Source organism: Opisthocomus hoazin, chromosome W (assembly GCF_030867145.1).
Source record: "Opisthocomus hoazin isolate bOpiHoa1 chromosome W, bOpiHoa1.hap1, whole genome shotgun sequence".
Taxonomy (NCBI): Eukaryota; Metazoa; Chordata; class Aves; order Opisthocomiformes; family Opisthocomidae; genus Opisthocomus; species Opisthocomus hoazin.
Genome location: NC_134453.1, coordinates 49,068,037 through 49,088,521, shown reverse-complemented (window position 1 = coordinate 49,088,521; position 20,485 = coordinate 49,068,037). Strand labels below are relative to the sequence as shown.

Genomic DNA, 20,485 nt, shown 5'->3' with positions numbered 1-20,485 from the left:
AGCCTGGAGAAGAGAAGGCTCTGGGGTGACCTTAGAGCAGCCTTCCAATACCTGAAGGGGGCCTACAGGAAGGATGGAGAGGGGCTTTTCACAAGGGTGTGTAGTGATAGGACAAGGGGGAAAGGCTCTAAACTAAAAGAGGGCAGATTTAGATTAGATATTAGGAAGAAATTCTTCACCATGAGGGTGGTGAAACACTGGCCCAGGTTGCCCAGAGAAGCTGTGGCTGCCCCCTCCCTGGCAGTGTTCAAGGCCAGGTTGGATGGAGCTCTAAGTAACCTGGTCTAGTGGAAGATGTCCCTGCTCATGGCAGGGGGGTTGGAACCAGATGATCTTTAAGGTCCCTTCCAGCCCAAACCATTCTATGATTCGATGATTCTGTGAAAGAAACAATTTTCTAATTTTTTTCTGTAATGTTCTTTGCTTTCAATGGGATTTTTTTTTCTTGACTCAGTTAAATTATTTTCCCCTCTCCTGCTTCCTCACAGAATTTAAAGGATTAGAGATGGGTAAGAGTAACTTCAAAGTAATGATCAAGAAGAGAAGGTATCCAGCAAGATGAGGTACCTGCTTTGATTTCTATTTATGCTGAGTACTTCCCAGTGGCAAAGGATCCTGTATGGAACCTAAGGAGGAACCTACCCTGGAGGATGATTGTCTAAAGCTTTTAGATGTCCCTACTAATTGTAGAGGCTTCCATTCATACTCTGATTTGTAGGCCTTTTTCTCTCTTTTCCATTGCAGAAAGATCTTACTGGGATATAATTCTGGTCACATTCATGGAAAGGGTTATAGACCATGGCCTGCTTCTCTTCCTGCTTTTTCCTGTTCTGTCTCTCAACCTTCCTTTCTGGTCTCTTCCCTTGTTTCATTTTCCATATGTAATCTTATTTTTGTCTCGTGCACTTGGTTTCCTGATAAAATTAGACAGATGTAATCCTTGTGTCATAATTTCCGAATAATAACTTTTGAAGCTCTAATCAATTTCAATCAAATTTGACAGTGGGCCAAAAGTCTCAAAGATAATCAAATTTCTACAACCTTCCTGGCAAGGCAGCAGTTAGGGTAATGAGACCCAAATTAGCACTTCCTTGATTTGTTGGACCTCACTTTTCATCTGCTCCATCTGTGCAAGCATCACTATGGAGAACTCTCCTGCCCATATGGTTGTGAGCCATGAACATAGGTTTTTACGGCTTGGGTCTGGCTAACCCAGATCTTTTGCTTGACACTTTTCTGTACCAGAGGGAAACTAGTGGAGATTCCCACTGTTCACAAAAATCTCGTATAAACCTTTGTGTCCGTCCTTTCCTACTAACTGGTGGCAAGCCTTTACTCTCCTACCTTACTGACTCCATCTTGTAGGTATTTCAGTATGATAAACTCTCAAGAGGTGTACTGGATTCGCTGTCTGTCTTCCAAACAGCCCTGTGATAACTATGGCAATTGCTTAAACAGAAGAGGTTAAGAAACGTCCTATTTCTTGGCTGGTTTTTTTAAAGCTGGTTTTAGAATCATAGAATCATAGAAAGTTTTGGGTTGGAAGGGACCCCTAGAGGTCATCTAGTCCAACCCCCCCCACAGCGAGCAGGGACACCGCTAACGAGATCAGGGTGCTCAGAGCCCTGTCCAACCTGGTCTTGAATGTTTCCAGGGATGGGGCCTCCACTACCTCTCTGGGCAACCCGTTCCAGTGTTTCACAACCCTCATTGTAAAGAATTTCTTCCTTATATCCAGCCTAAACCTACCCTGTTTTAGTTTAAAACCATTACCCCTCGTCCTGTCACTGCTGTCTCTACTAAAAAGATTGTCCCCATCTTTCCTATAGGCTCCCTTTAAGTACTGAAAGGCTGCAATCAGGTCTCCCCGCAGCCTTCTCTTCTCCAGGCTGAACAAGCCCAACTCTCTCAGCCTGTCCTCATAGGAGAGGTGCTCCAGCCCTCGGATCATTTTTGTAGCCCTCCTTTGGACCCGCTCCAACAGTTCCATGTCCTTCTTGTGCTGAGGGCTCCAGAGCTGAACGCAGTACTCCAGGTGAGGTCTCACCAGAGCAGAGTAGAGGGGCAGAATCACCTCTCTCGACCTGCTGGCCACGCTTCTCCTGATGCAGCCCAGGACACGGTTGGCCCTCTGGGCTGCCAGCGCACATTGCCGGCTCATGTCCAGCCTTTCGTCTATCAGTACCCCCAAGTCCCTCTCAGCAGAGCTGCTCTCGATCCTTTCATCCCCCAGCCTGTATTGATAGCGGGGATTACCCCGACCCAGGTGTAGGACCTTGCACTTGGCCGTGTTGAACCTCATGAGGTTCACACAGGCCCACCTCTCCAGCTTGTCCAGGTCCCTCTGGATGGCATCCCGTCCTTCTGGTGTATCAACCGTACCACTCAGCTTGGTGTCATCTGCAAACTTGCTGAGGGTGCACTCGATGTCGCTGTCCATGTCATTGATAAATATATCGAACAGCACCGGTCCCAGTACTGACCCCTGAGGGACTCCACTCGTCACTGGTCTCCATCTGGACATTGAGCCGTTGACCACTACCCTTTGGTTGCGACAATCCAACCAATTCCTTATCCACCGAACGGTCCACCCATCAAATCCATGGCTCTCCAATTTAGAGAGAAGGATGTTGTGGGGGACCGTGTCAAAGGCTTTACAAAAATCCAGATAGATGACGTCCATTGTTTTTCCCTTGTCCACCCTTGATTGTTACACCATCATAGAAAGCCACTAGGTTGGTGAGGCAGGACTTGCCCTTGGTGAAGCCATGCTGGCTGTCTCGAATCACCTCCCTGGCCTCCATGTGCCTTAGCATAGCTTCTAGGAGGATCTGTTCCATGATCTTCCCAGGCACAGGGGTGAGGCTGACAGGTCGGTAGTTCCCAGGGTCTTCCTTTCTACCCTTTTTGAAAAGGGGCACAATGTTTCCCTTTTTCCAGTCACTGGGGACTTCCCCTGACTGCCATGACTTTTCAAATATCATGGAGAGTGGCTTGGCAACTACGTCAGCCAGTTCCCTCAGGACTCTGGGATGCATCTCATCAGGTCCCATGGACTTATGTACGTTTAGGTTCCTCAGGAGGTCCCGAACCTGGTCTTCACTTACAGCTGGAGGGATTTTACCCTCCTGGTCTCCTTCATGCCATTCATCGACTCGGGAGGGGTGAGGAGAGAGGTTGCCAGTGAAGACTGAGGCAAAAAAGTTGTTGAGTACCTCAGCTTTCTCCTCATCTGCTGTTGCCAGTTTGCCGGTCTCGCTCATGAGCGGGGGTACGCTTTCTTTGACCATCTTTTTCCGGCTGACATACCTGTAGAAGCCCTTCTTGTTATTTTTCGCATCCCTTGCCAAGTTCAGCTCCAGCTGTGCCTTGGCCTTCCTGACCCCATCCCTACACAACCGGGCAGCATCCCTATACTCTTCCCAGGAAGCCAGTCCCTGCTTCCACTGCCTGTGCAGTTCCCTCTTCTTCCTTAGTTTGACCAGCATCTCTTGCCTCAGCCATGCCAGTCTCTTCCCTTCTCTGCCCGACTTCTTACACTTGGGGATCGAGAGCTCTTGCACTCTGTGGAATACATCCTTAAAGACCTGCCAGCTCTGTTCTGTTCCCCTGCCCCTGAGGACCGTTACCCAGGGAGTTCTTCTGACTATCTCCTTGAAGAGCTGGAAGTTTGCCCTCCTAAAATTTAGGGTCCTGACTATGCTCTTCGTTATTCCCATTTCCCTCAGTAGCGTTAGTTCCACCAGTGCGTGGTCACTGCAGCCCAGGCTGCCTCTGATCTTGACATCCCCGACGAGCTCACTCGCATTGGTAACCACCAGGTCTAGTATCGCATCCCCTCGGGTAGGGGTGCTTATTACCTGGCTTAAGAAGTTGTCCTCAATGCATTCTAGGAACCTGCTGGATTGCCTACAACTTGCCGTGTTGCTTTTCCAGCAGATGTTGGGGTAGTTGAAGTCCCCCAGTAGGACGAGAGCCTGCAAGCGCGAAGCCTCCTGGAGTTGGAGGAAGAACGCTTCGTCTATCAGCTCCTCTTGATCTGGCGGCCTGTAGTAGACACCAACCACTAGGTTCCCTTTGTTGCCTCTCTCTCCGATTCTTACCCATAAGCTTTTGACCTGCTTGTGGTTATTCTTCAGGGACAGCTCTTCACTCTGTAATGTTTTCTTGATGTAAAAGGCAATGCCCCCGCCCCTCCTTTTTTGCCTGTCCCTTCTGAACAGCCTGTAGCCATCAAGAGCTACATTCCAGTCGTGGGATTCATCCCACCAAGTTTCTGTGATGGCAATCAGGTCGTAGCTTTCCAGCAGCACAACTGCTTCCAACTCCTCCTGTTTGTTTCCCATGCTGCGTGCGTTTGTATAGAGGCATTTCATCTGAGCTGTCAGCCTCATTACCTTCATAGCAGAGCACCCCTTTTTTCCCTTGAGGTGCTTCATGGGTATTTTCTTGTTGGCACCTGATACCTCAGGCACCTCCAGCTCCCCTCAGCAAGACTTCCACATTGCTGCAGTATCCCTCACCTGCTGCTGGGCAACGGGTTGAGGGCTGTTATCTCATGTGCTATGCTACATACTTCTCTGCTATGTAGCTGTTTCCTGCTTCTTATTCTGGTGTGCATGCTTTCCTGATTCATCAAGTACCCTCTTTCACTGTCCTCATTATCCAGATATGTAGATACTATAAGTACACTGCCCATCTTACTAGTTGCCTATGATGGTCTCCTTTGCTGTTTTGCTGGAGACTATGCTGCAGGTACTAGTTTTGGCTCCTTCAAGAGTGGTGGCTCACAGTAATAGAAGGAAAGTTGGATCAGGATACTTCTTAGCACCTGAGAGTGGACAGCTGACTAACTTAAATACTGATTTAATTGAAAGCATTGGGGAAGTGAGATGAAGAGCCACACAGCAAATTACCTGGGCCATTAGGAACCAGTAACATTCCCTGTCCTTGATGCTTCTGAACAGTTGTTAAGGCTGTGATGTGCAGCGTATGTGTGGCACTCATATCGAGTACTGTGCTGCAACAGAGGAAACAAAAAGTGAAACTAGTTTTCAGTTAAAGTGGGATGTAAGCAGGATGATTACAAAGACAATGACTCAAAATAAGATTGTAAAAAGGTAAGGAATGCGTGGGAATGGCTCAAAGCTGCACCAGGGGAGGTTCATACTGGACATTAGGAAGCAGTTCTTTACCGAGAGGGTGGTCAGACCCTGGAACAGGCTTCCTAGAGAGGTGGTCCATGCCCCAAGTCTGTCAGTGTTTACGAGGCCTTTGGACAATGCCCTTAACAGGCTTTAACTTTTGGTCAGCCCTGAAGTGGTCAGGCTGTTGGACTGGATGATCGTTGCAGGTCCCTTCCGACTGAGCTATTCTATTCTATATACACAAAAATTGCTAATTTTGACCTCAGATTTCCTCTGATATATTTTTGAGGCTAAGGATAAGATACACTAGGTATTCAGTTTCTTTTGAGTTTATTTCCCCCCTTCTTGTGTAGCTTGTCCTATTCCCTCTTTACACATGAAATTGAGAACTTATGAAATGTAGCCAGCGTTAAACCAAATCACGCAGAAGTAAAGCAGACAGCAAAGCAAGTACCACATTCCTAACTCCTGGGTCTGTATTCGCATCCCCACTCTCTCCTCCATGGGCAGCAACCTCCTAGCTCACTGCCAGGTGCTGCAGGTGTGCGGCCTCAGCTGTCCCAAGGAAGCTGGGCTAGGGCTCCGCTTTGCTCCTCGCCTGTCGGGACTGCTGGAACTTTCTCTCTGTTTTCGGGGGGGGGGGGGGGGGGGGGGGCTGTGGAGGAGGTGCCCCGTTTTCCACCACCCGGGATTGAGGGACTCCTGTTTTGTCGCCTCTAGGCTCCTGACAGTGTGGGACGCACTGAAGAAAGGCTGACGGCGGCGCTGGCGGGCCCGAGGCGGCTCGGGCGGGAGGAGGCGTGCCCGGCGCTAGGACCCAAGAGGACGCGAGGCGGCTCTTAGGGCCAGATTGCAAATTTGCCGTGACTCAGTCCGCTCGGTGCGGTATTCAGCGGGTGGCGGTAGGAGCAGGTTAGTGTTTTCCGTCTGTGGGGCCGGGCTTGGGGTCGGTGGGGTGCGCAGGTGAGAGTGGGCTTGGCGCCGCACAGCTAGCTTGCTTCCCCCTCCTTCGGCCTGGGGCCTGCTACGCTGCTAACTGCGGCTGTTTGTTTGGTGTTTTTCAGCAAGCCAAGATGGAGTATGAGTGGAAGCCCGACGAACAGGGGCTTCAGCAGATTCTACAGCTGCTTAAGGAGTCCCAGTCCCCGGACACCGCCACGCAGAGAGCCGTGCAACAAGTATCCTTAGTCAAGGCCTACACCGCGCGGTCGAGTGGGGCAGGCAGAGTGGAGCTGTGGCGGCCCAGGCAGGCGCTGGGGAGGCTGGAGCTGCCGGGTGGGGGCAGCGCGGCTACAGGCCGGCGCGGCGGCGGCCGGACCTGCCCGGAGCCCCTACAGCGAGCGCTCTGGGCCGAGCCTCCGCCGGAGCGGGTGTCTGTGGCGCGGCGTTTGAACCGCCGAGGCGGCCTGTAGGCCGCGGGGCTGCCTTCCCCCACCGGGCACCTATTGTAAGCTCGGAGCCAAGGTTCGTTTTTTTTCTTTTTAAAGCTCTGGCGTGGCTACGCGGTATCTGCTGCTTTCCCAGGTTACCCCACGCTGGGCCGCTGCCAGCGCTCAGCCTTCAGCCGTGGCGGATCCTGCCGATAGGGCTGGGGTGGGGGAGCGGGGGGGCTGCTGCCCGCCGGTCTGAGTTGGCGGTGCGGTGCGGATCGGGGTACCCGTCGCCCCTGCGGCAAAGCGGGGGTGAGCAGGGGCTTCCTAAGATAATCCGATGCTGGAATTCTAGGCGAAAGCTGTAGCTGGTGGGAGGAGTGTCCCTGGTGGAGCCGCTGCCTGCGTGCTCTCGTTGGCCTGCTGGCTCTGACTGTATTTTGCTGCGTTGTGAGGATGTTTGCTCCCCTAGAATCCTGAGCCTGAAATACTACTCGTTACACTCTTTACATTTCACTAGAAGGGGGAAATCTAATGTACGTGGCTTCTTGTGCAGCTTTACGCTGTATTTTATATTAGTGTTGTGGATTGTTGGTTTGTTTGGATATCATGTCGTTCCCTCCTCCAAGTCTCTCTTGATTGTAGAAGTGATGAAATAGCAAGGTTTTAAGGAATAAAGACTGAGAGAGGAAAATTTTACATTAAGACTAATAGAAGCATAAGTGTTGAAAAATATAGCTCTTATTTAGTCTCCTACTCCTTGAGCTAACTATGTAAATGCTTTGAAATATCTAGAAGTCCTGAAAGGATATCCTTCTGTGAAGGATATGAGTTTAGCATCTTGACCCCTTTTTATTTAAGGCATTTGCTTGAAGGTCTTCACAGAAAGCAACAGAATTCATTTACATAGGTAAGAAAATATATATATATATATATGTATGTTATTTTAGGAGTTTAGCTTGAAGCCAAATGTGTTTGACTTCTAGGCTTTCTGAACAGATGCAGTCAAACTTTGGAAGGCTTCTGTTCTTATCTGAAAGGTGAAGGTAGTTTTCATCTTGTTTTTGCAGCTATGTTTCAGATTCTTAAGATGCTATTGCTTCCTTTGAAAAATACTATACAGAAGTGGCTAAGTGTTCTGATAATGCTCCGAACTTAAACAGGTGCTGCTCTTCAGTGTTTCAAATACAAAAATGTTTGTAGCAACAGTGTTTATAGTGTAGCTTTCATATAAAATTACACTTTAAAGCTCTGATTCAAATAACTTAATGGCATCCAGTTTGTTTTTTGAAAAATAGCAGTGTATGTGTAGGATGGGCAATATAGGTGATGCTGTCTGTCTTGAAGATGAGTAGAAGTTTACTGAACAAAAGTGCTGTTAACTGATGTTTGAAATTCTTAAATGGCAGTGGTAATTTCCTGCTGTGCTGAAATATCTGTGCTTTCAAGGAGGTCCTCTATGTTGGCCTGCAAAGGTTAGATAAGTGGCACACTTTTACTATTGTATTATCAGTTTGGGAAAATGTTCTAATACAACTTGACAGGCCATGTCCTATAATTAAACTGAGCCAGCAGTGTGCCCTGGCTGCCAAGAAAGCCAATGGAATCCTGGGGTGCATCAAGAAGAGTGTGGCCAGCAGGTCGAGGGAGGTTCTCCTTCCCCTCTACACTGCCCTGGTGAGGCCTCATCTGGAGTACTGTGTCCAGTTCTGGGCTCCCCAGTTCAAGAAAGATGAAGAGCTACTGGAGAGAGTCCAGCGGAGGGCTACAAGGATGGTGAGGGGACTGGAACATCTCTCCTACGAGGAGAGGCTGAGGGAGGTGGGCTTGTTCAGCCTGGAGAAGAGAAGGCTGCGAGGGGACCTAATAAATGCCTATAAATATCTGAAGGGTGGGTGTCAGGAGGATGGGGCCAAGCTCTTTTCAGTGGTGCCCAGTGACAGGACAAGGGGCAATGGGCACAAACTGAGGCACAGGAAGTTCCGTCTGAACATGAGGAAGAACTTCTTCCCTCTGAGGGTGACGGAGCCCTGGAACAGGCTGCCCAGGGAGGTTGTGGAGTCTCCTTCTCTGGAGATATTCAAGACCCGCCTGGACAAGGTCCTGTGCAGCCTGCTGTAGGTGACCCTGCTTCGGCAGGAGGGTTGGACTAGATGACCCACAGAGGTCCCTTCCAACCTCTACTATTCTGTGATTCTGTGAAACAAACAAAAAGTGTCCTTTGAGACTGTTTACACAAAAATTTGTGATGGCTGTTGTATTGTGGAATGCTACTTAGTAGCATGTCCAAGTAGGATGGTGATTAATAGTTTCAAATTTAAAGTACTTCCAGTCCATAATTTTTTAAATAAGATTATCAGTGTGTTGACTCTCTTATGCTCTTTATGATAGTTTTGGCATATTTAGGTATTTAGAACTCAAATGTAGTAAAGTGAGGAGCATAGGTTAGCCAAAACCCTTTGTTAAAGTTATGAATTCGTAAGGCTTTCAAACGCTTTTCAAATGAAGATACAGATGTTTCTTGGAGTAAAAAAGAATAAGTTAGTGCGTGAAGAAATTGATAAGAAAACATGGCTTCTAAGCTATTCTTTGATTCCTAGACTGGTTAGGTGTTTTCTAATTAAGTTTCTATTTAATGCTGCTCTTTCTTTCTGCTTGCTTCTACTGCTGCTACTTATTTAAGCCGTTGGAGTTCACAGTTGTTAGTAATGTTTGACTGACTGTTTTGGTGATTATGTTTCTGAAGCTTGGAGAAGAAGAAAAAAAGTTTAAAATGTGTTACCCTACTTCTTGGCTGTTCCTGAAAGAGCTCTTTCGCATGGTACCTCTAACAACAAACTTTGGATGTGTGTTTCTTCATTTCTAGGGGCCATGTAGAATGTTCTGTATTATTTTCACTTGCTGTGACTATTCTTCTGTTTACATTTCATCTCCTGTGTGTTTCACAGCAAAGGGGCTTGTGGCTGTGATTAAGTACACTTTGCTAGAGAAACCTGCCCTTTTTCCACTTAATAAGAGTAAAGTTACTACTTGATCATAGAATGGTTTGAGTTGGAAGGGACCTCTAGAGGTCATCTAGCCCAACCCCCCTGCAGTGAGCAGGGATATCTTCAACCAGACCAGGTTGCTCAGAGCCCCATCCAACCTGGCCTGGAATGTTTTCAAGGATGGGGCCTCCACTACCTCTCTGGGCGATCCATTTCACCACCCTTATCATAAAAAATTTCTTCCTTATACCTGATCTAAGTCTCCCCTCTTTCAGTTTAAAGCCATTACCCCTTGTCCTATCACTCCATGCCCTTGTAAAAAGCCCCTCTCCAGCTTTCTTGTAGGCCCCTTCAGGTAATGGAAGGCTGCTCTAAGGTCTTCCTGCAGCCTTCTCTTCTCCAGGCTGAGCAGCCCCAACTCTCTCAGCCTTTCCTCCCAGCAGAGGGGTTCCAGCCCTCGGATCATTGCTGGGGCCTCCTCTGGCCCCGCTCCCACAGCTCCATGTCTGTCCTGTGCTGAGGGCTCCAGAGCTGGACGCAGGACTCCAGGGGGGATCTCACCAGAGTGGAGTAGATTGGCAGAATCCCCTCCCTTGACCTGCTGGCCACTCTTCTTTTGATGCAGTCCATGATGCGATTGGCCTTCTGGGCTGTGAGTGCACATTGGTGGCTCATGTCCAGCTTCTCATCCACCAGTACCCCCAAGTCCTTCTTGGCAGGGCTGCTCTCAATCCCTTCATCCCCCAGCCTGTATTGATACTGGGGGTTGCCACAATCCAGGTGTAGGACCCTGCACTTGGCCTTGTTGAACCTCATGAGGTTCACACAGGCCCACTTCTCGAGCTTGTCCAGGTCCCTCTGGATGGCATCCCGTCCTTCTGGTGTGTCAACTGCACCACTCAGCTTGGTGTCATCTGCAAACTTGCTGAGGGTGCACTTGGTCTCGCTAAGTTATTGATGAAAATGTTAAACAGCAGTGGTCCCTGTACAGACTCCTGAGGGACACCATTGGTCACTGGTCTCCATCTGGACATTGAGCCATTGACCACTACCCTCTGGCTGCGACCTTCCAAACAATTCCTTATCCACCGAACAGTCCACCCATCAAATCCATATTTCCCCAATTTAGAGAGAAGGATGTTGCGAGGGACTGTGGTGAAGGCTTTACAGAAGTCCAGATAGACAACATCCGTAGCTCTTCCCTTGTCCAGTGATGCAGTCACTCCGTCATAGAAGGCCACTAGGTTGGTCAGGCAGGACTTGCCCTTGGTGAAGCCATGCTGGCTGTCTCGAATCACCTCCCTGTCCTCCATGTGCCTTAGCATATCTTCTAGGAGGACATGTTCCATGATCTTTCCAGGCACAGGGGTGAGGCTGACAGGTCGGTAGTTCCCATGGTCCTCCTTTCTGCTCTTTTTAAAAATGGGCACAATGTTTCCCTTCTTCCAGTCACCAGGGACTTTGCCTGACTGCCATGACCTTTCAGATATCATGGGGAGTGACTTGGCAACTCCATCAGCCAATTCCCTCAGGACTCTGGGATGCATCTCGTCAGGTCCCATGGACTTATGTATGTTCAGGTTCCTCAGGTGGTCCGGAATCTGGTCTTCCCTTACAGTTGGAGGGGTGGCCACTTGTGGTCCATCAGCTGGGGAGGGGTGAGAAGAGAGATTGCCAGTGAAGACTGAGGCAAAAAAGTCATTGAGTACCTCAGCCTTCTCCTCATCTGTTGATACCAGTTTGCCAGGCTTGCTCATGAGGCCAAGGAGGGGGTACGCTTTCTTTAACCTTCCTTCTCTGGCTGACATACCTGTAGAAGCCCTTCTTGTTATTCTTTGCATCCCTTCCCAAGTTCAGCTCCAGCCACGCCTTGGCCCTCCTGTTCCCATCCCTACATAACCGGGCAGCATCCCTGTACTCCTCCCGGAATTCCTGTCCCTACTTCCACTGCCTGTGCAGTTCCTTCTTGCCCTTTAGTTTGACCAGCAGGTCTCGACTCAGCCGTGCAGCTTTGTGGATATAAGCAGCTTAAATATCTAAAAATGCAGTTTCTGAAGTTTGTGATTGAGATGTTGGCTGTTGGTCATTGGAAGGGCCATCAATGTCCTGACATAGATACATTTGGCTAAGGTTTAATGACTTTGAATATTTAGAGATTTAGCTATACCACAAGTAAAGTACATGTCCATGAAGCACATCATCTTCTTCTAAAAATAATTTTTTGTTAAATGTCTTGATTGTTTGCCATACTGATGATATCTAGTAGTTTTAGTAATTTAAAGAAGACACTGCATGCTTATGACTTAAAATATTGTTGAGCATAATACTAATTAATACCAGGGTGTGAGAACAGGATACAAGGAGAATGCCAGATCACTGTTCTAGCCAAGCAGTGGCAGAATATTTAAAAATTTGAGGCAGAAGTAATGACAAATTTTAGAAAAACATCTACATACCTTCTAGCTGTTCAGAAACACAGTCATTCTTCCTGCAGTTTCCCCAAGGACGTAGTGAAGAGGCTGGTATTGCTAGTAAAATATTTATTTGGAGAGATGTCACTCTAGAAAACCAGATTGTGTACAGAAGGATATATATGGGTGTTTTTTTTTTTTTAATTATTTTTTTTTTAGAGACCATGGATAAGCATGAACTTCTTGGTACAAATATCTGGGCATTTACAATTAAACTGATTCTCACTGTTGAAAGCTCAGGCTGTGGCTAGTTACCATCATAAAAAAAGTATAAGACAATTATTAAAGTGAGTAGCTTATCAAAAGCATAGTAGCTGTTGTATTTTAGTGCTGAAATGCTTTTATTGTGGAGAAAAAAAAAAGTAATATGGGATTGTGTCTCAGTGGAGTCCTCTAAGTTTGACTGGCTTCTAAATATAAATATTGAAATCAAACTGTACAGAGGAGGGGAGGGTTGTGTGTGGTGGTTTTTGGATGTTTTTTGGGTTTTTTTTTTTGCTTTAAAAATATTTTTAAGGATCTATTAATTTCTGTGTCTGTCCCTGGATTCTTTTTTTCAGGTTTCAACATAACTAAAAGCTACTGCTTCAGTATGAAAAGTACAGAGACCATTTTCAGATTGTTCGTACTCTGTATGTTGTGAGCTTATAGTCACAGCTGTTTGATGCAGTAGTACATAACTCAATAATCATAGTATCTAGAAAGCTATAAATGCTGTGTGTGCAGATTCAAATTTCTTTAACAGTTTCTCTCTTCAGAAACTAGAACAACTCAATCAGTATCCGGATTTCAACAACTACCTGATTTTTGTTCTTACAAAGCTGAAGTCTGAAGGTAAGTTCTTGAGGTATTAACTGGTTTATTTTATTTTTTTTTTCTTATTTTATTTAGCCTGAAAGAAATAGGAAGCTGATTTCTATAGTTGGTTTGCTGGTTGGTTGATCTCCATAGTCATGTAGAACTCTATTTATCCTCTTAGGAGTCTTTGTGGAAAGAGATAACATGTTGGTGCTTGTAGTTTCAGTCTTGGAATAGATACCTTTCTAAATGTCTGTCCTGGTTTCCTCTGGGATCGAGTTAATTTTCCTCCCAGTAGCTGCTGTGTTTTGGATTTAGTACAAGAAGAATGTTGGTACCACTGATGTTTTCAGTTGTTGGTAAGAAATCAAGGACTTTCTCCAGTTTCTCATATTCACCCAATGAGCAGGTGTGCAGGAGCTGGGAGGGAGCACAGCCAGGCAGCCAGCCAAGCTGGCTAGTGGAAATACTCCATACCACGGACATCATGCTCAGTTTATGAATGGGGGTTGGAAAGAAACAAGCAGAAAACCGGTGGGTCGGGATAAGGGCAGTTTAACAGAACAGCAAACAAAGGGAACAGGAACAACAACGATACAGATAAGGGGAATACACAAAACAAACCAGCAGAACAGAGCCCACAGAACAGAGCTGCTCTCTCCCGGACCGGACCACCGTGCGCGCTCCCCAGCCGCGAGTGAGTTCCCGCCGCCCAGCTCCCCCCCCCCCCCCCCCCCCCACCAGAACCCGGCATGACGGCACATGGTATGGAATAGCCTGCTCTGTTTGGCCAGGTGGGGTCAGCCTGCCCGGCTGTGCCCCTTCCTGGAGTCCGGTGAAAATTAACCCTGTCCTGGCCGAACCCAGGACAGAGGTTTTTGCCACTGAGAGACACTTATTTTGAGATCTGTTTTGGCACATCTTCTGTCATCTTTACATTTGTTTGTACTTGATTTTTTGGGGGGGAGTCTGTTTTGTTTTTTTCCTTAGTATGCTGCTACCAGTGCTTTTTCTGCCTTCTAGTGCTTCACCTCCGAGTTTCTGAATGCTTGCTTTTTTCACTTTGAATTAGATTTTACTTGCATGTGGCCATGTAACATTCAAAGCATCAACAGGAACATTTATATTATGTTTGAACTAGTGTTTTGTTTGTGTTGTCAGCTTACTTCAGGAGGAATGAAAGAAAGAGGAGGAGGAATACATACTTTCATATTTGAAGACTGGATTATATCCAAATGTTTTTGTGTGTTCAATGTAGGAAACCTGACAATCTTTAAGGCATTGGGGGAATAACTCAAGTTTGAGAGAGAGCGTGCTTTCAAGACCTGAATCGGTCAGAATATTAAACTTTTGAGCAAGGAGCTAGTCTAGATATAAAGTATTCAATACTTGTTAATGAGTATGCTAGCATACTTTAATTGTTCATGTGCTTCATACCATTAACAGAAAAATGAAAAATGGTGGTGTAAGTCTGGTAGTGGGACTTGGAATTTGTACAAGAGATATGGTGAGGGGGTTGCTCCATATCTCTCCCTACCAAATATATTTTCTAACACTGCCTTACCTGCCAATTTCCCTTTCTTCATTCTTTTTACCACTTGAGCTTCTAGATACTGATGTGTGTTTAGTGATATGCCAGAATCTCTTTCCAACAGATCTTCTTAGATAGTCTTTTTTTCCCCCTTCTTAATGTTTACACACATCAGTATATTTGGAATGGAATGAAGGGTAGGAGATGCTAAGCATTGCAAAATGGTTATTTTAGAGTATTAAATCGGGGAGGGGGGGATTAGGATCTGGCAGGTTGAAGGGGGCAAGCAAGCTGGGGAGAAGTAGCAAGTTAACCTCTAAGAAGAGGCGTTTGGGATCAGACTGTACTGATATCTCTCACAGGTACATCAGGTAGCTGCTTCTCAGCAATCTCACAGAAGACCTATTGCTTCAGAGAAGCTCTTGTACTGCATCAGTGACACTTTTAGTCATAATCTTTTGTCCAAGGCAGCTGTTTTAACTTTATATTTCTAGTTCAGGAAATTTGCAGACTATTGAAGGTGCCATAATTGAGTCCAGTGTCAGTGCTTTTCATAGTACTTGTCAAGTTCCAAATATGCTATTACCTTGCTTGGGTAGGACTGATGAGGGATGACAGAAGACTGTTGGTTGGATTTGATTTGAATCCAAATAATAGCCCTCTGTCCCTCATTAGTCCTGCCTAAGCAAGGTAGAGACCTTTAGAACTGCTATTCAGTAGTTACAATATTCTTGCATCCGCTTTTGGACCCAGTAGGGGAAAAAAATGTGATGGACTCGTCAGGTGGATAACTGTCTTGAGGACAACTGGGAAAGTATTCTTTCCCCTCTCCTTCTGAAGAGGGTTCTGTTGGCAGTCTATCCTACAGCCTTGCCAAGGTTGTTGGCTAGGGGAAAGAGCTAGTGTGCTTTACACCACAGACCAAAGTAGAGATATTTGTACTGTTGGAAGTTCACGCTTTGTTATGGCCATAATGTCCCAGCAGAAGGAGCCATGGAAATAAGCTTCCAACATCACTGACAGCTTATTGAATGGAACTTAAGGTGGTTTGATAGCTAGTACATGAGAGAGCTTGATGTGATAGCAGGTGTGACTAACCTTTGATTCAGTTTTTGCCACTGTTAAAACAGCTGCTGAGAAAACTGTGCTTAAAGAACCATTTAGGTGACAGATCCTTAATGTGGGAATTCTGTAATGGTGGATTAAAATGTGTGTTAAATACTCTTATTTTACTGCCATGGAGGTTGTACCAAGTTGCCTGCAGAGGGAAAAGACTCAGGTCAAAGACATGTAACTTTGCAAGCTGTTGTGATTTAGCCCTAGCTGACAACAAAGAAACATACAGTGGCTCTATTGCTTCCCCCCCGCTCCACCCCTCGTGGGATGGGGAGGAGAAACGGAATGAAAAGGCAAAACTCATGGGTTGGGGTAAAGACAGTTTAACAGAATAGCAAAGGAAGAGAGAAAAACAGCAACAATAATACTGATAAAAATAATATACAAAAGCAAAGGATACACAGCTCAGGTTTCTCGCCACCCGATGCCTATCTTGCTCCCAAGCACCGATTCCCCTCTCGTGGCCAGCTTCCCCATCTATATAGTGAACATGACGTCACATGGTGTCGAGTATCCTGTTTGGCTCCTTTGGGTCAGTGTTCCTGGCTGTGTCCCCTCCTCATAAGACTTGCTCTCTGGACCCCCTCCACCAGCCTCGTTGCCCTTCTCTGGACATGCTCCAGCCCCTCAATGTCCTTCTTGTAGTGAGGGGCCCAAAAGTGAACACAGTACTTGAGGTGTGGCCTCACCAGTGATGAGTACAGGGGCACGATCACCTCCCTACTCCTGCTGGCCACACTATTCCTGATACAAGCCAGGATGCCATTGGCCGCCTTGGCCACCTGGGCATGCTGCTAGCTTGTGTTCATCTGACTGGTGACCAACACCCTGTTGTGGTTTAGCCTCAGAAGGCAACAAAGAACCATGTGGCCACTTGCTCACTTCTCCCCCAGGAGGAGAAATGGAAAGAAAAGGCCAAACTCATGGGTTGGAAAAGACGACAGTTTCAGAAAACATCAGCGGAAGAGAACAATAAAAACAATAATACTGATAAAAAGAATATACAAAGCAAGTAATACACAATGCAATTTTCTCACTGCAAAGTCTCCAGCCCCCTCCTGAGCAGCAGTTACACTCCCAGAGCCACTTAAATACCGAGCATGACATCACATGGTATTGAATATCCCTTTGGGTCAGCGGTCCTGGCTGTGTCACCTCCCAAATTCTTGTGAAAATCAACACTATTCCAGCTGAACCCAGGACATAGTCTACCTCTTATTTTATACCATCTGCATTGTGCCCAGGTCCTGCACTTTCCAATTAACCACCACCAATTTTACTGTCTTTTACATATATATATACACACACACACACACACACACATCATTCCCTTAGTCTATGGGCCATCCGTCTAAAATGTCCATTCAGTTTATTTAGTCCATGACTTTAGGCTCCATCTGTCATAATGGTCTTTCAGGGCAGGAGAGCTGGTGTGTAGTGTTGGATGGTTGCATACTGCATCCGGAGCTGCACTTTGCTCGGTTTTCATCAGAGTTGTCCCCTGTGTCCCCTCCTGGCTTCTTGTGAAAATTAACTCTATCCCAGCTGAACCCAGGACATTATCCACCCCTTATTCTACACTATGTTGTGCCAGGTCCCATACTTTCCAATTAATCACCACCACTTTTCCTGTCTTTAATATATATATTTTTTTTCCTGTCTTGAATATATACACACACACACAGATATCATTCCCTTAGTCTATGGGCCATCCCTCTAAAATGTCCATTCAGTTCATTTAATCCATGACTTTGGACTCCATCTCTCATAACGATCTTTCAAGGCAGGAGAGATGGTGTGTGGTGTTGGATGGTTGCATGCTGCATCTGGAGCTCGCGGCTGGTGTGTCTGGCGTGACCCATGCCCACGGTCTGCAGGTTGAAGATGTCGATCTCGAGGAAGTAGCTGGGCGCCAGTTGCTGAAGTCAGTTCTAGTTCCATCACTGCTGCACTTTGCTCAGGTTTCATCAGAGTTCATCCTTCATTAATTTGGATGATTCTTACTGTAATACCACTGGCATGGCATATAGCAACTATAGTAGTGATGACACACAGTGGCAGGGTTATTTAGCAATTAACATCATACAATTTAGTTTATTGGCTAGTCTCCCCCAAAATCAAATCCCCGTGTACCTACGCATCGGACTTCCCCATCCTTCCGCATCATCCACCAAATGCACTCAGGTCCTTGAGCAAAAGCAATCCCGCACATGGGTTTGCCTTTGCCTGAGGCAGGATTAACCCAGACTGTCTTTCCTAATGTATTCTTCATGTGCACTACGGGGACTTTATCCCCTTCTACAGTATGTGGAAGTTTCAGTGGGCAGAGCCAGTTCAATTGGTAGATCAAGTCTGACTCGATTCTTTCGGGGGTGCCATGTCTCCGTAGGACTTGCTTTTCAAGGCCCAGGATGGCGTTCCAGGCAGTGGCATGGGGCACAGGGTAGGTTTCCAGCCATCCGGTGGTGGCCTCCACCATTGTGAGCACATAGCGCTTGCCTTGGCGGGTTTGTGGCAGTGTGATCTGCCACAGTCAATCTGCCAGGCCTCCTCATATTTATAGTCCAGCCATCGTCCTCCATACCACTGAGGCTTTACTGGCTTGGCTTGCTTGATAGCAGCGCATGTTTCACATTCGTGGATAACCTGTGCGATGGTGTCCGTGGTCAAGTCCACCCCTCGGTCACGAGCCCATCTGTGTGTCGTGTCTCTTCCTTGGTGGCCCGAGGTGTCATGGGCCCACCGAGCCATAAAGAGTTCACCCTTATGTTGCCAGTCCAGATCCACCTGAGCCACTCCAATCTTGGCAGCCTGATCCACCTGCTGGTTGTTTTGATGTTCTTCAGTGGCCCGACTCTTAGGGATGTGGGTGTCCACGTGACGGACTTTTACAGCCAACTGCTCTAGCCGGGCAGCAATATCTTGCCACAATGGGGCAGCCCAGATAGGTTTGCCTCTGCGCTGCCAGTTGTTCTTCTTCCATTGCTGCAGCCACCCCCACAAGGCATTGGCCACCATCCAGGAGTCCGTGTAAAGATAGAGCACTGGCCACTTCTCTCGACTGGCAATGCCTAAAGCCAGCTGGATGGCTTTCATCTCTGCAGACTGGCTGGACTCACCTTCTCCCTCGGCAGTTTCTGCAACTTGTTGTGTGGGACTCCACACAGCAGCCTTCCACCTCCGCTGCTTCCTCATAATATAACAGGACCCATCCGTGAACAGGGCATACTGCTTCTCATTTTCTGGCAGCTGGTTATACAGTGGGGCCTCTTCAGCACGTGTCACCTCCTCCTCTGGCGATGCTCCAAAATCTTTGCCTTCTGGCCAGTCCATGATTACCTCCAGAATTCCTGGGCGACTGGGGTTTCCCATTCGGGCCCGCTGTGTGATCAGCGTGACCCACTTACTCCGTGTAGCATCAGTGGCATGATGCGTAGAGGGGACCCTCTCTTTGAACATCCAGCCCAGGACCGGCAGTCGTGGTGCTAGGAGGAGCTGTGCTTCAGTGCCGACCACTTCTGAAGCAGCTCGAACGTCTTCATTTGCTCCCAGAATCTCTTTTTCAGTGGGAGTATAGCGGGCGTCGGATCCTTTGTATCCCCGGCTCCAGAACCCCAGGGGCTGACCTCGAGTCTCCCCTGGTGCTTTCTGCCAGAGACTCCAGGTTGGGCCATTCTCCCTGGCTGCGGTGTACAGCACGTTTTTAACATCTTGTCCTGCCTGGACTGGCCCAAGGGCTACGGCATGAACTATCTCCTGTTTAATTTGTTCAAAGGCTTGTCCTTGCTCAGGGCCCCATTCAAAATCATTCTCCTTCCGGGTCACGTGATAGAGAGGGTTTACAGTCAGACTGTAATTTGGGATGTGCATCCTCCAAAAACCCACAACGCCTAAGAAGGCCTGTGCTTCCTTTTTGCTGGTTGGTGGAGACAGAGCTGCTATTTTGTTGATCACATCCATTGGGATCTGACAACGCCCATCTTGCCACTTTATTCCTAAAAATTGCATCTCCTGTGCAGGTCACAGAATCGCAGAATGGGAGGGTTTGGAAGGGACCTCTAGGGATCATCTAGTCCAACCCCCCTGCCAAAGCAAGGTCACCTAGAGTAGGCTGCATAGACCTCGTCCAGGCGGGGTTTCAATATATCTCCAGAGAAGGAGACTCCCCAGCCCCTCTGGGCAGCTCGGTCCAGTGCTCCGTCACCCTCAAAGTAAAGAAGTTCTTCCTCATGTTCAGCTGGAACTGCCTATGCTTCAGTTTGTGCCCATTGCCCCTTGTCCTGTCGCTGGGCACCACTGAGAAGAGTCTGGCCCCGTCCTCTTGACACCCACCCTTAACATACCTATAGGCATTTATAAGGTCCCCTCTCGGCCTTCTCTTCTTCAGGCTAAACAAGCCCAGCTCCCTCAGCCTCTCCTCGTAGGAGAGATGCTCCAGTCCCCTCATCATCCTCGTAGCCCTCCACTGGACTCTCTCCAGTAGCTCCTCATCTTTCTTGAAGTGGGGAGCCCAGAACTGGACAGAGTACTCCAGATGGGGCCTCACTAGGGCAGAGTAGAGGGGGAGGAGAACCTCCCTCGATCTGCTGGTCACACTCTTCTTAATGCACCCCAGGATGCCATTGGCCTTCTGGGCAACCAGGGCACGCTGCTGGCTCATGGTCATGTTGTCGTCCACCAGGACACCCAGGTCCCTCTCCACAGAGCTGCTTTCCAGCAGGTCAGCCCCCGGCCTGTACTGGTGCATGGGGTTGTTCCTCCCCAGGTGCAGGACCTTGCACTTGCCCTTGTTGAACTTCATGAGGTTCCTCTCTGCCCAACTCTCCAGCCTGTCCAGGTCTCGCTGGAGGGCAGCACAGCCTTCCGGTGTATCCACCACTCCTCCCAGTTTGGTGTCATCAGCAACCTTGCTGAGGGTATGTTCTGTCCCTTCATCCAGGCCATTGATGAAGAAGTTGAACAAGTCTGGGCCCAGTTCTGACCCCTGGGGAACCCCACTGGCTACAGGCCTCCAACTAGACTCTGCGCCGCTAATCGCAACCCTCTGAGCTCTGCCATTCAGCCA

General features: G+C 47.8%; 1 protein-coding gene across 1 annotated transcript in view; it reads left to right on the top strand.

The window, feature by feature from the left end:
* The window catches only part of LOC142365582 (transportin-1-like), a 158,754-nt gene that overhangs the window by 40,752 nt on the left and 97,517 nt on the right, over positions 1-20,485 (top strand). Inside the window, exons 2-4 of the mRNA XM_075446480.1 lie at positions 5,868-6,059; positions 6,212-6,325; positions 12,734-12,809. Of these exons, the coding sequence (XP_075302595.1) occupies positions 6,221-6,325; positions 12,734-12,809 (181 nt within the window). The 5' untranslated portion in view covers positions 5,868-6,059; positions 6,212-6,220. The remainder of the gene's footprint in view (positions 1-5,867; positions 6,060-6,211; positions 6,326-12,733; positions 12,810-20,485) is intronic.